Source organism: Anthonomus grandis, chromosome 11 (assembly GCF_022605725.1).
Source record: "Anthonomus grandis grandis chromosome 11, icAntGran1.3, whole genome shotgun sequence".
Lineage (NCBI taxonomy): Eukaryota > Metazoa > Arthropoda > Insecta > Coleoptera > Curculionidae > Anthonomus > Anthonomus grandis.
In genome coordinates this window covers 201,857-216,271 of record NC_065556.1, presented here as the reverse complement: position 1 = coordinate 216,271, position 14,415 = coordinate 201,857, and the positions used below count along the sequence as shown (strand labels likewise).

At 33.3% G+C, this 14,415-nt stretch overlaps 1 protein-coding gene across 1 annotated transcript in view; it reads left to right on the top strand.

The window, feature by feature from the left end:
• LOC126742215 (actin-like protein 6B) overlaps window positions 1-14,415 on the top strand; it is a 37,800-nt gene that overhangs the window by 4,658 nt on the left and 18,727 nt on the right. Inside the window, exons 2-4 of the mRNA XM_050448815.1 lie at window positions 6,923-7,056; window positions 7,111-7,397; window positions 7,452-7,641. Coding sequence (XP_050304772.1) covers window positions 6,923-7,056; window positions 7,111-7,397; window positions 7,452-7,641 — 611 coding nt within the window. The remainder of the gene's footprint in view (window positions 1-6,922; window positions 7,057-7,110; window positions 7,398-7,451; window positions 7,642-14,415) is intronic.

Genomic DNA, 14,415 nt, shown 5'->3' with positions numbered 1-14,415 from the left:
CAGTTTATCACATTTTATAGTACAGAATACAGCCTCGTGATCTGTCTGTATTGGATCACAGGGTATCACACCATGATCCTTGACTAGGTTAATATTATTTACAAAGATGAGGTCGATTAGAGATTCACTATTTAGTGTTATTCTAGTAGGCTTATCAATAATTTGAGTCAAATTAAAAGTTGTAAAAATATTATAAAATTTACATTCTACAGTGGTGCTATTTAAAATATTAATATTAAAATCTCCAGTACATATAAAGACGTCACAGGTACAAATCACTTCAGAAATTAAGTCATGCAAGTATTTTAATTCAGAGTATGCCACTGCTGGTGGCCTATAAACTACTCCCACAGTTATAATAATATTCTTTATTTAGCACTTGGCTAATACATTCAATTTGCTAAATTTAGTAGTATAAAAAATAAGTAAAACCTATAGTAATACATAAACTGTACATCACATAACGCTATTTCTAAATAAATGTTTTTTAACATTCTTATTAAATAACCTTAAATTACTTGCGTTCTTGATTTCTAATGGAAGAGAGTTAAAAGCTTGCAACCCTTCAAAAAACAATGATTTTTGCAATAAAGTTGATCTAACTCTTGATATATGATAATCATTTCTTGACCTTATATTATATTGTTGAAAGTTGGATCTTTTCTCTAAAAAATGTTGCAGATATGATGGCATAAATCCATGCTCTATTTTATAAATTAAAATTAAATTTGCCTTAAGAATATTTTGCTTCACAGGAAGCCATTTTAATATTTGAAGCATCTGATTGATAGGTGTATATTTATTACTGTTAAGAATAATTCGCATTACTTTATTTTGTTGAAGTTGTAACTGATTTATATATTCCTGAGAGCATGATAAGTAACGAGGAACAGTAATTAAAGTGCGGCAAAATAATTGTATTGTATACTAACATTTTAGTCCATTGAGACAAGCAATTAGAAATTCTCCTAAAAAACCCAACTTTCTTGGCAATCTTTTTAGAAATATAATTTACATGACCATGAAAATTTAATTGTTGATCTAAGAGTACTCCTAAATATTTTATTTCACTGACAAATTGAATTTTTGACTTATTAATTTCAATATTTAAACCTTGATCTAAAAATTTTTTACAATTTGTTTTGGTACCTATTAGCATACACTTTGTTTTTGATTCGTTTAGTTTTAATTTATTTTTACAAAGCCATTGATACAAAATATTCAATTCTGAATTTAAAATATTTGTAGCTTCCTTGTAATTTTTACCTGACACACAAATTACTGTATCATCTGCAAATAAATTTACGAAAGAGTTTTGTAAAACAGTATAGATATCGTTTATATATATAACGAACAACAGCGGTCCAAGAACACTACCCTGTGGTACACCTACGATACTTTCTATTTTATTTGAAAACTTTTGTCCTATAGATACTCTATTATACCTCTTATCCAGGTAATTTTTAATCCAGTCCAAAGCTCTATTACATACACCATAATATAACAGTTTTTTAAGAAGAATATTACGGTCTAATGTCTCAAAAGCACGTTGAAGATCCACAAATACACTAATAACTAATTTGTCTTCGTTAATGTCTTTTCGCCATGTCCCACACACATACTGAAGAGCAGATTCACAAGAGTGATTATTCCTAAACCCTGACTGTCCAATATATAACAGTTTATGTTGTTCAAAGTATTGTCTCAACTGCTGGCATACAATTGTCTCTATAATTTTATCAATGACAGGCAATAAATTTATTGGTCGAAAATCTGCAGGAATCTTTGGAGTGGTTACCTTTGGTATTGGAATCATTACACTAGTTTTTAAATCACTTGGAATTATGCTAGTTGATAGGCATGAATTAACTAAATGCAATAAAGGGTATCCAATGACACTAAATAAATCTTTTACCAATTTCACACTAAGCACATTATCACTAGTTTTTTTATTTTTTAATCCAAAAACTGTCTTTTTCAATTGTGACAGATTGACATTTTTAAAATGTGAAATTTGTATATTCGGAGAATTAGTTGTATTACAAGTCCATTCTATTGTTTCAATACTTGCAGCAATATCTTGTAAGCTATCTGAATAAAATTGATTAAAGTTTTCCTCTATACTACCTGTATATGTCCCAAAATCAACATCCATATAATCAACAGATTGTTTGTTATTTCCCAGTAAACCTTTTAAGGTCCTCCACATATTGCGACTATCACCTTTACATTGATCAATTTTATTATCATAATATTTGGTTTTTTCAGTACGCATTACCGAGGTTACTTTGTTTCTGAGTTTTTGATAGCTTTTCCAGTCACAATCGGTTTTTGTAAAGCAAAATCTTCTATAAGCCAAGTTTCTTTCCCGTTGAACCTCTTGAACCGCCGCATTAATCCATGGATATTTTTTTACAGAATATCTGTTTTCAGGCGCAAACTTATCTAAAGCTGTTTGGATTATGCTTATAAAATCATTATATACAATATTTACATCTTTCGAGGTGTAATTCCAATTCGCGCCCACCAGTTCCTCATTTATTTGGTTAATAGTCTCACGATTTATAGTTCTTTTCGAAGTATACAGCTTATTATGCCTGAAAGAATCACTGCAATTTTGTACTCCAATAATTTCATGGTCAGTTATTACAGGAAAATTTCTCTGTATTTCTATGGCTTTAAACTCATTTGTATAGATATGATCAATGAGCGTAGATGATGTGTTTGTGATTCTTGTAGGGGCTTTAACAATCTGCTTAAGGCCACTAGTTTCTGCAATACTTTTCAATCGCTTCGCTTCATTGTTTTCTTTTAAGAGGTCTATATTAAGGTCACCCAAAATAAATGTTTTCTGCTGATGTATTAGATCCTCATTTAATTTTTGTTCAAAGTAGTTTAAGAATTGTCTGCAATTTGAATTAGGTGACCTATATATCGATCCTATCAACAATGTCTCTTTTCCCACATGTAAAACGATCCAGAGAGCCCAATATTCATAGTCCATTGCATCGTTCCATATAACAGAATGGGTTGCAACATTCTTAATATAAATTATAGTACCACCGGTTCGTCGACTATTCGAATAGCATATTGTTGCAGTATACCCTGGTCTGTCCACTTCTTTCTGTTCTATGTCAGTAAGATGTGTCTCACTAATGCATACTACTAGAGGGCTGCTGTTATATAATCGATCTTTTATTTCTTGAAAGTGCGAAAAAAGGCTTTGAGCATTAATATGGACAATTAGGTCATTTATATTATGATTAGAAAGTGGCTGCTTTAGTTGCTATATATACCTTGTTTTAGATTTCACTCTTTCTTGAGCCTTCAAATAGCAAGGACAGTTTTTGTCAAAAACAGTGTGTTTGAAATTAATATTAGCAATTTTCAAAATCTCATGTGCATATTTACAGTTTGTACACTCTTGCTCATTAGAACTACATTCTGTGCTCTTATGATTTTTGTTACACAGAGGACATGTGACACCAGTTTGTCTACAGTTTACTGCTTTGTGACCATATTTCCCACAGTTATAACATCGTATAACACTTATATATTCATATACTGCATAGCTATCCCATTCTATAAAAATTCTCTTATTGTTAATAAGACATTTAAAGATTTCCGGCGATACCTCCAACACAGCATTATACAACCGTTTGCCATTCGGAATGTATTTTCTAATTAATTTTATTTTAGTATCTACGGTAGTAGGCAAACAGCTCTGGTTTTTAATTTTATTTACAAAATCCTCTTCATTATCTAAGTATTTTACATTAATTCCAATAACAACGATCTTTGGGTTTGATATTTGTGGAATCTGCACCGAATAGTTTTCAGATAGTTCTGCCTCGACTTTGTTTTGCAGTTTTTTTAAAGAATCTGAATTATTACATTCGATAACAACACTACCATGGCCGACAGCCTTTACTTTTTTAATTTCAACAGCTAAATCCGATGGTTTAATTTTCTCACAAACGGCGTTCTTAGTGACGGCGCTGTCCTGACTGGCATTTTTTGGTTTTATAATTAGTGGTGGGAATGTTTTTTTCTTTTTAACAACTTCGGTCCACGGCACCTCATCGTTTTTATTATACCTTTTTTCACTATCCAGTTTTCTTAGGATTTCAGACGACTGAATATTGTTTTCGGCAACTTGCCGCTCCAAAACATTAATACGTTTCACTAAATCCAACTTTTCCTGAACTAATGTTACACAGTCATCGCAGTACCATAATATATTTTGATAATCAGAGATTGCTTTAAACAACAAATCTTTTATTTTCAAACATTGAGAATGAAAACGCGATTCACAGAATTTACAAGTAACTAACTTTGAATTAACTATAAAATTATCGGAGCAACGAGCACACACATGTGCACTCGCCGACATCTCGAGACAGTCGATGTTTTGCCCCTCATGCTTAAAACTTATCCAAAGATGGTCAATGCCATATCCTGAGTAAGGCAGATCAATAAGAGTTGTTTTTAATTTATTAGTTACATAAATTGCTAATACAAAATACTAGACAATAAGAAAGTGTCTGAAAAGCAAAATGACCTCTCGCCCAGATCTAATTTCTAGTTTTTTTAGCTAAGGACTGCTCTGTTGCACTTACAGACCCTCTGCTCCACATTTTTAATCTGATCCTTAACACAGGTATTTTTCCCAATATCTGGAAGCAAGCCAAAGTTTGCCCTATCTTTAAAAAGGGCGATGCTGGAACAATTGAGAATTACCGCCCTATATCTATTCTGTGCAATTTCTCAAAGTTATTCGAGTTGGCTCTTTATAAATTAATTTTTCCCAAGGTTAAGTCCATGCTGGCCAACGATCAACATGGCTTTGTTTCTGGCCGCTCATGTACTACAAACCTAGCATTCTTCTCTCAGTTTGTGTGCGAAGCACTTAATGATAGAGGTCAAATCGATGTTATCTACACAGACTTTCAAAAGGCTTTTGACCAGATTGACCACTTCATCCTATTAAATAAGCTTGAACGCCAGTTTGGATTCTCCGATCGCTTGATAAAGCTCCTTAACTCCTATTTAGTTGACCGCTCTCAGTTTGTAGTGGTCGAAGGCTTTAGATCTGCTTGTTTTTCACCCACGTCTGGAGTTTCTCAGGGCTCTAACTTGGGCTCCCTTCTCTTTACCGTTTTCGCTAACGACTTGATCTCCACCCTCAATTGCTCTCGGTTAGCATATGCTGATGACCTAAAGCTTTTCCAGAGGATTGACTCTATAGCAGATTGTGGTCAACTGCAAGAGAACATCAATACTGTACACCATTGGTGCACTTTGAACCGACTTAACCTTATGTTTCCAAGTGTAATGTGGCCAGCTACTTTCGAATCAAAAGTCCAGTTGTCTTTAATTACTCAGTTAATGGAGAGTCTCTGGCAAGGTCTACCTGTTTTAAGGATCTTGGAGTCACCTTTGACCAAAAATTTTCTTTTATCCCTCACATCAAAGATACTGTTTCTAGAGCTACTTGCATGCTGGGCTTTATTATTAGAAATTGCAAACTTTTTTCGAACACTGCCACTGCCAAAACTCTCTACTATGCATTTGTTAGATCCAGGCTGGACTACAGCTCCCTCATTTGGTCTCCCATTTACAACTAGCACATTCACCTATTAGAATCAGTCCAACGGCGATTCCTTAAATGTTTGGCATTTAAGGATGATGGAGTCTATCCTCCAAGGGGTTTTGACCATAATCTGCTGCTCTCTAGATATACTGAACGGCCACTTGCGAAGAGGAGAGAAATGCATTCGATGAAATTCTTGTTTAATTTATTTAACCATAAAATTGACTGCCCATCCCTTTTGCAAAGGATTTGCTTTCATATACCACGCCCAGGATCTAGACAGTGTCCAGCTTTTAACTTGGACACAGGCAGGTCCAACATTCTGTACCAGAGTCCTATTCACTTTATGTGTCAAAACTTTAACACTATTGCTGATTCTTGTGACATTCACCATGACAATTTGGCACTTATTTTGAGTCACCTGCGTATGGTCGGTGGGGGAGGTTATTTAGTTTTTAGTTTGAATACATTTGTTTACTCATTTTTTTCCTGCTCTTTTGATTTAAATTAATTTTTGATTCTGATCCTAATTTAGTGTTGATTTTTTATTATTTATTTTCTCAAACTCACAACTTTTTTTATTATATAGCAATTCTTTTATAGTTTAGTTGCATGAATATAATACAGTTCATGCATTCGTACTTGTACATTTACATATTTAATTGATTTTCCTGTAATTGGGTATAAATATGTAACCTGTTGGAAATAAAGCTTATTATTATTATTTTATTATGAATACAACGATGTATGACACAATCTGATTCTGCAATATTTAAAATGTAAAAAATGGGTTTTTATAAAATTCTGAATGTTGGTATAGTAGGTGATGACAAATAAATAAGTTCAGCATGGTACAGTACTTTGATCAATCCTGTTTAATGTTTATATGTACTATCTATGCAAGCTTATTGTAAAAGAAAAACTAATTGCATATGCTGATGATACCAATTATATTTTATGCAAAGACTTGCAATGGGGTAACTTGTTTTTAATAGTTTAAGAGGGTATTTTGTTATCTTCTCTATATATTCTTCATTGTATATTTCTTTTTTGGGAAAGAGAATGAATACAAAAAGAACCAACATTTGTGACCCATTTGAGTTTGAATCTATGTATCAATACTGATCTTTAATCTTACAACATTGACAGCATGCTTATGACCTTGTAGTGACCTTAACTCTTTGTACTCTGTTTTGTAAGGCAAAGATTTTTAGAAGCAATTATATTTTGAAAAGAGAATTCCATGGTTAAGCCAGTTGAATGTTTTATAAGGATGTTGCTAATGTTTCTGCAAAAATCAATCATGGTGTTCAACCTGACTTTTTTTAGAGAACAAATACTACATTGACACAACATTCCTACATGTACCAAGGCCAAATATGGAGCTTCATAGTTATATGAAAGAAGGCATGATTGAAAACTGGGACATGTTTGAAAAGATTCTTGATTATTCTTATGATAAGGTACGTTAACATCTGTGTAAGATGTACTAACACTAATGCACTTTTCTCATTCAGATAATCCAATCAGAATCCCAGTACCATCCTGTACTATTCTCTGAATCACCATGGAACCAAAGGGCAAAGAGGGAAAAACTGACTGAGATAATGTTTGAAAAATACAAAGTACCAGCATTTTTCCTAGTAAAAAATGCCGCTTTGGCTGCATTTGCTAATGGTAGAGCAACTGCTTTAGTGATAGACAGTGGGGCCACACATACATCAGCAGTACCTGTATTAGATGGTTATGTAATCTCAAATGCTGTAGTAAAGAGTCCTTTAGGGGGTGATTATTTAATTTTAAGGTACTCTAGAAATTCTTGAGTGCTGCAGTTGCTAACTTTTGTTTAATTTAACAGGGCAAGAGAGATGTTAGAGTCAATAGGTATTGACTTAACTCCATCTTCCCTAATAGCTTCAAAAGATGTGGTTAGGGATAAGGATAAGCCTAGATTTACAAAGAAAAAGATTAATTTCCAGCCATCTAACTCATGGATGACTTATATGGTTAAAAAAACTGTCCAAGATTTTCAACAAACTGTTTTACAAGTAAGTTAATTAAATATCGTATCTTATTAAATGATTATAATAATTATACAGTGCATTCACGATGAAAGGAACAAACTTTTTTCTTTTTTTAATGTATAGGCACATCAATTAGCATTGTCTCTTGTGCAAGTAGAAACCATGGCGTCAACATTTATTTTTTTACTGTATATCGTAACATTTTACATTTCTACGATATATGTTGAATACTTTTTGCACAGCATACCATATGCCTAAATTCAGAGGTTTGTCAAATTTAACGTAATAGACTTATGAAACATTCGATATAAGAAAATTAAAATTTACATAATATTTATTTCAACTGGTGTTAAGTTTGTTGTCTATTTACTTTAATGCATTTTTGAAGTCGATAAATAACTTCCAATTGCACATTTTCAATCACTTGGGGATCGATTAGTCTCCAAGGGATTAGAGATCGATTAGTCGAAATCCTTTGCTTTAAATCATTACAGTAGACACTCAATACCGTGAACTCAAAAAAAACAAACGCTTGTAGTAATTTATGATTTAAGTAATTATGATGTAAGACATAGGGTTAAAATGAAACAACCTTCTTAGGGTTAAGTAGGATCTATAATAAATATCAAAAAGCTACATCCAAGCATCGTTGAACTTTCCGTTGACCTAGTTTATGATAATGCTTACTAGACATTATAATGTTTTGCTATATAGAATTAATTAATGTATTATTACAATATAGTAAATTCCTATTTACACAATATTTGTTATACTGGGTTATACTTCCATAATACACGCTGTTCACATTATCGATTTATTCACGTTAACGAAGGTTACACTTTATGTGTACTAAACATTTATAATTACCAAAATTAACAGAAACAAAACGTAATTAACATAACATAAAGTTCATATTCTTACTTAAAAATATTATTTACTGTAAATAAAAAAAAATACAACAAATTTGAAACTTTAAGAAATTAGTTTTTCTTAAAGAAGTCTGAAATTTTTGTTTGTTTTTTAGGTTGTTTTACTTTTAACATCACAGCTTTTTCTCTTAATTTTTTTAAGACTACAAGGTTATTTATGTCAATTTCATTTTCCTCTGCTGCCCACAGAATCGCTATATTAAAGGCATTAATTGCCCTATCTAATGAAATTTTATTTGAGGGACCCAACCTCATTTAATACTTCTGCTTCATCCGATTGACATTCTTCAATGTCGTCCTCTGCAAAATTATTGTCACACTGATTCCACTCTACAATGTCAATCTTCAAAAGTTCCCTAAAAAAAAATTGTAATCCAAATTAAGACTTAATATTCAAATATAAAATGACAAAATTTACTTAAGGTGTCAATGTATGTAAAAGACCAAGAGATTCAGATATGGGTTTCTGAGCAGTGCTGTTCCATTGGTGTTTTAGGAGAGAAAGAGGTACATTTTCATCATCACTGTTTACATCATGTGTAGAGGGCACCACATTTAAAATGTTTTTCCCACATTTTTTGATAACTTGAGAATCATGATGATTCCAAGCAGATATTAAATTGATCACTGCATCTTTTATTGTCAGGTTTTTTAGGGCATCAATGACATTCGTATTGTTGACCACTGAAGACCTTTTCTGTAGTACAATTTTGTTAGTCTAATAACATTTTGATCCATAGGATGTATGAGTGGGGTGACATTAGGTGGCAGGTACATGGTTATAATTTGTCCATCTTCACTTTTTAATTCTTCTTCGGTTGGATGCGATGGTGCATTATTCAGAAGAAGCAGACCTTTATTTTTTAAGAACCTCTTAACCTTCAAAAAAATTAATATAGTTGTACTAATCATAAAACAAAACTACATATAGATAAGGAAAACTTACCTGTGGTACAAACGAATAATGAAACCATTTTTTTAAAATTGCGGCAGTCATCCAAGCTGATTTAGAATGTTCATAGTCAACAGAACACTCGAAATTTGTAAACGATCTTGGTTTTGCCGCTTTACCAATCACCAATGGTTTAATTTTATGAAGCCCAGTAGCATTAGTGCAAGCCAAAAATGTTATTCTTTGTCTCTCCAATTTTCTACCAGGAGCTGTTTTTTCTGTTGACAAGACAAATGTTTTTTCTGGTAATAATTTCCAGTAAAGTCCTGTCTCATCAGCATTGTAAACTTGATCCAATGAGATTCCAAGCTCTGCTATTTCATTTTTTAGAGCTATTTTAAATGGGTCTACAAGGTCTGGTTGAAATGACAGTTTTTCCCCAGAAATTTTTAAAAAACGAATTCCAAATCTTTTTTTGAATCTTTGTAACCATCCCTCACTAGCGGTAAATGATTTATCTCTTTCATTGAGCTGTTAATAAATGGATTTTGCTTTTTCTTTAATCATGTCGCCACCCTCCCATAAATGTTTATTCCGTTGGTCAAGAAACCACTTGTACAGTCTTTTTTCCATTCTTGGAAACTAAACCCTTAAAACCTTGGGGAAAACCCTTTGGGGCTTGTCTTTTACCTGGTCCAACATACGTGTTTCTAACAGCACCAGAAATCAGTTCCTTTTTCTTTTTTATTTTGCAAATTGTAGATTTTGTCACACCATACTTTTTCGCTAAATATGTAACACCTTGTCCATTATTTAAGTCTTGAATTACAAGAGATTTTTCATAGAGGATTAAACACTTTGGTTTTTTAAGCGACATTTTGTTTAATTTATAAACGATCTAACACCAACACAATTAAATCACACTAGTAAAAATCACTAAACTTTAAAACCACACTAACAGACAACGTAAATAAACGATAACAACCTTGGCCAACGACCAACGGCGCCTATCGATTCGAAGAACGCCAAAAACACCATATCGGGGAAGCACCGGCTGCTTTCGCCTACGTTACCTGCGAACTATCGATCCAATTTCATTTGTTTCCATTAACGGGGGATCGTTTGTTCACGGTATACGTTGGTCAATGCATAAAATAGTGCTGTTTCCGTTATGCTGGGTTTCCGCTATCCGATATTCACACTATCGAGTGTTTACTGTAATATTATTTGATCTATTCACATAAACTTTGGACCTCAAATAGCCACAAAAAAAAATGTAATGGGGTTATATCTGGTGATCTTGGTCGCCACTCAATCGCTCCTCTTCGTCCAATCAATTTGTTATGAAAAGATGCATTAAAAATTGTCGAACGACGGTGGCAAAGTGAGGAGGTGCCCCGCCCCGTCTTGTTAAAACCATATCTCGTTACTAGGTATGTCAGCCTCTTGTGGATCAGCGAAGAAAACAACTAATAAAACAACAAATAGAAATGATGCGTGAAATGATAACTAATATGACAATTATACTCACAAACCGTTATCAAGTACACTACCGCTCAAAAGTATTTGCCCACCATGTATTCTTTTTAATATTTTAAATTAGATACAAAAATCTTATCTTTATACCTATATTTAGATTGTATCTCTTTTGTAAATTGCATATTTGCTTAAACAGCATACCTATCAACTATGGTTGGTTGAAAAACACTGAGTATTTAAAAATAGTCTTGCAAATAACAAACAATGTAGTGAAAATATGCACGTCTTCTAAAAAACTAATCTGTTTACAGCTTGTTTCCGATGAAATTTGAAACATTTAAAGGTGTTTAGTCTTCAAGAATTGATTTTGTGTAACATTGGTAAATAATTTCGCTTGCTTATTGACGATTGTCACCGTTTCTTTGCTGGTTTTTCAACATTCTTTAAAATGGCTAAAACAAAAGAGTTATCGGTAGAGACAAAAGGTATTACCATTGGACTTCATAAGGCTGGAAGGACTAACCGTCAAATTTCGACGGATTTGGGAATTCCAAGGCGGACTGTCGATTATAATGTTAGGAAATTTACCAGAGAAGGGACTATTAGCAATAAACCTCGATCGGGAAGGCTAAATGCAACAAGTTCAAAGGAGCATTAAATATTATAATTAGAAGCAAACGCAATAGACGCCTTACCGCCCCTGAAATCACACCAAAAATCAACAAGGAGCGTAAAAAAGCGGTCAGTGTTTCGACACTAAAACGGCGACTTTATAATGCTGGTCTTAAAGGACGTTTAGCTGTATCAAAACCGCTACTGATGGATGTTAATAAGAAGAAAAGTCTTAAGTGGGCCAAATCATACAAAGAATGGACCATTGATGACTGGAAGAAAGTTCGAGTGTCGAAATTCAAGGTTTTTGGAACGAAGAGTTGAGTTTTTGTTCGCCGTTATGCCAATGAAAGGGTCGCTGAGAACTGTACGGTTGACTCAGTTAAACACGGTGGTGGTTCGGTGATGGTGTGGGGTTGTTTCGGAGGATCTGCAATGGGCGATCTAATTAGAATAGAGGGAATTCTTCGAAAAGAGGGTTACAAAACAATTTTAGGTGACAATGTATGTACTTCCTTCTGGTACTCGAATAATTGGGGAAAACTTCATCTTTCAACATGACAATGACCCCAAGTACACGTCGAAATTGTGCAAGCAATATTTAGGTCAATTACAAAGGCATCAAACATCTTCTGAAAGTTATCGTATACCCCCCACAATCACGGGACCTCAATCTAGTGTTGTAAAAATCCGGATTAATTCAATATCCGGACAATATTGATTCGGATGAATTGAAAATTCGGTTTTTTCATCCGGATTAATTCATCCGCTCGATGTCTCGCCCGTTCAGCAAATTATGCCATGTTTCGGGCTCGATGCTCGACCGTCGGATAAACGTTTTTTATAGCTGTTTTTCGAATATAAGGTATGCATTATGCAACCCATTAGACATTTCGTTTTTACGCATTTCTACATGATGTTAAAACTAAAATAGCTAATTACGTATGTAATAAATCAGTGTATTTTAAACGATGCAAAATATCAATACAAAAATGCTTTGTTTACAAAAAAACTTCTGAACGTCAGACGACCCTTAAAAAGTTTGGGCGTTCTCATATTGTCTCTTATGTTTCTAAATGAGTACAATAAGGATAGATAAAGCAATATTTACAAGGCGACGCGACGATATTGCCGATTGCCGGGTCCTTTGTCCGGACAATTTAATTCGAATTCTCTTAGCCGGTGGAACGTGGAACTTCGTGCAATCTTTTATTTCATTGTCGGTCGAACGGGCGGCGTGTATCCGGACGATTTAGATATCCGGATTGATTCGGAATAATTTGATATTCGGATTGAACGGACGATTAATCCGGACTCTTCGCATCACTACCTCAATCCTATCGAATCACTGTGGGATGAACTGGATAGACAAGTGCGAAAATCATGCCCCACATCAAAAGAAGACTTGTGGAGGATCATCCAAGAAGAGTGGTACAAGATACCTCAGGAAACTTTGGACAAATTAATTAGAAGACTACCGAAACTCTGTGAAGCTGTTGTTAAAAATCGAGGCAGACATGTAGATGAATCCAAAATTTGATTTTCTTAAATTTAATTAATTGAAAAATGTATTGTTTATATTCATTTTGTTATAAATAAACCATTTCATAAGAATAACTGATGGGTTTATTATTTTTAGTTATAACTTTAAAACAGTCATATGTGGGCAAATACTTTTGAGCGGTAGTGTAGGTTCTAAAATTGGAAACTGTTTGAAAATAGTAGGGTCTACTTACTTCCTAAGAAATCACGTAAAAAATTAATGTTCGCGTCATAGTTTCTACTTGAGACACTCTGTAAACAAAATTCATTGCAAAAGACGTATTGAATCAAATGGACAACAAATTAAACATGAGCTGCGTTAAATCTAGAGTAAACTTTTATATTTGTTACAGGTTGTTCTATTTAAAAAAAAATGAATGTTGACGCCATAGTTTCTACTTAGGCGCCTCGTATAGAATTTTTTTATTTAAAAAATCGCGCAAGCAAGACAATAATACTAGTGGATGTGTCCAAAAAAATAAAAGAAGAAAAAAATATCTGAATTTTAAATAAATCTGCTCCTTTCATCGTGATTGTATACTTATAATCATCATTCAGATATAATTAACAGATCAAACGAACTTACCTAAGTGAAGTTCGATCTGGATTATATGAAGCCTTGTCGAAGTAAATAAGTAGAACAGGTAGCTATTTAAAGCAAGTTGCAACAATTTTCATTGGAAACATGTCATATTAATAATAATTAAACAACATAACGAACAGAATAACGAGAAAAAATAATATTAGGCACACACTTAGAATTGGTATGTACATAAAACATTAATTCTAAGAATGGCAACAACATAATATGGTTATACATTTATTTTTCAACATAACTTATATCTTAATAAAATGTACCTACTTAATATGATAAATAACAAATCTGGAAAATATTTTCCTATACTAACATTAGAAACAAGAAACTTAAAGATAAAAACTCATCATAATACTAACAACTAAGAACAGTCGTTGCAAAATTGTCTTTTTGAAGCAAAGGTCTGTTATAATGATTGGCAAAACAGAGGATTTCTCCGAGCAGCCAGCTGCAAGCCGAATACAGTCATAAGATACTCCCTTTCGCGCAGCTGCAGACATCGCAGCATGGCGAGTACTATCCAACCCACTTTTCTTTAGAATCACCTTTAACCATCTAGAAATTGTTTGAGAAGTGACATCTCTATGAGGTTTCTTAACGGTAATAAAAAGATTTTTTGACGTCTGTCTTAAATTCTTGGTTTTATTTAAATACTCAATTAAGGTTCTAGCTGGACAAATTTTCTTATCTTGATTAAAGAAAGGCAAAAGAAGAGTAGGTCGAATGCGACCTTTGGCTGAAGTTTTAAG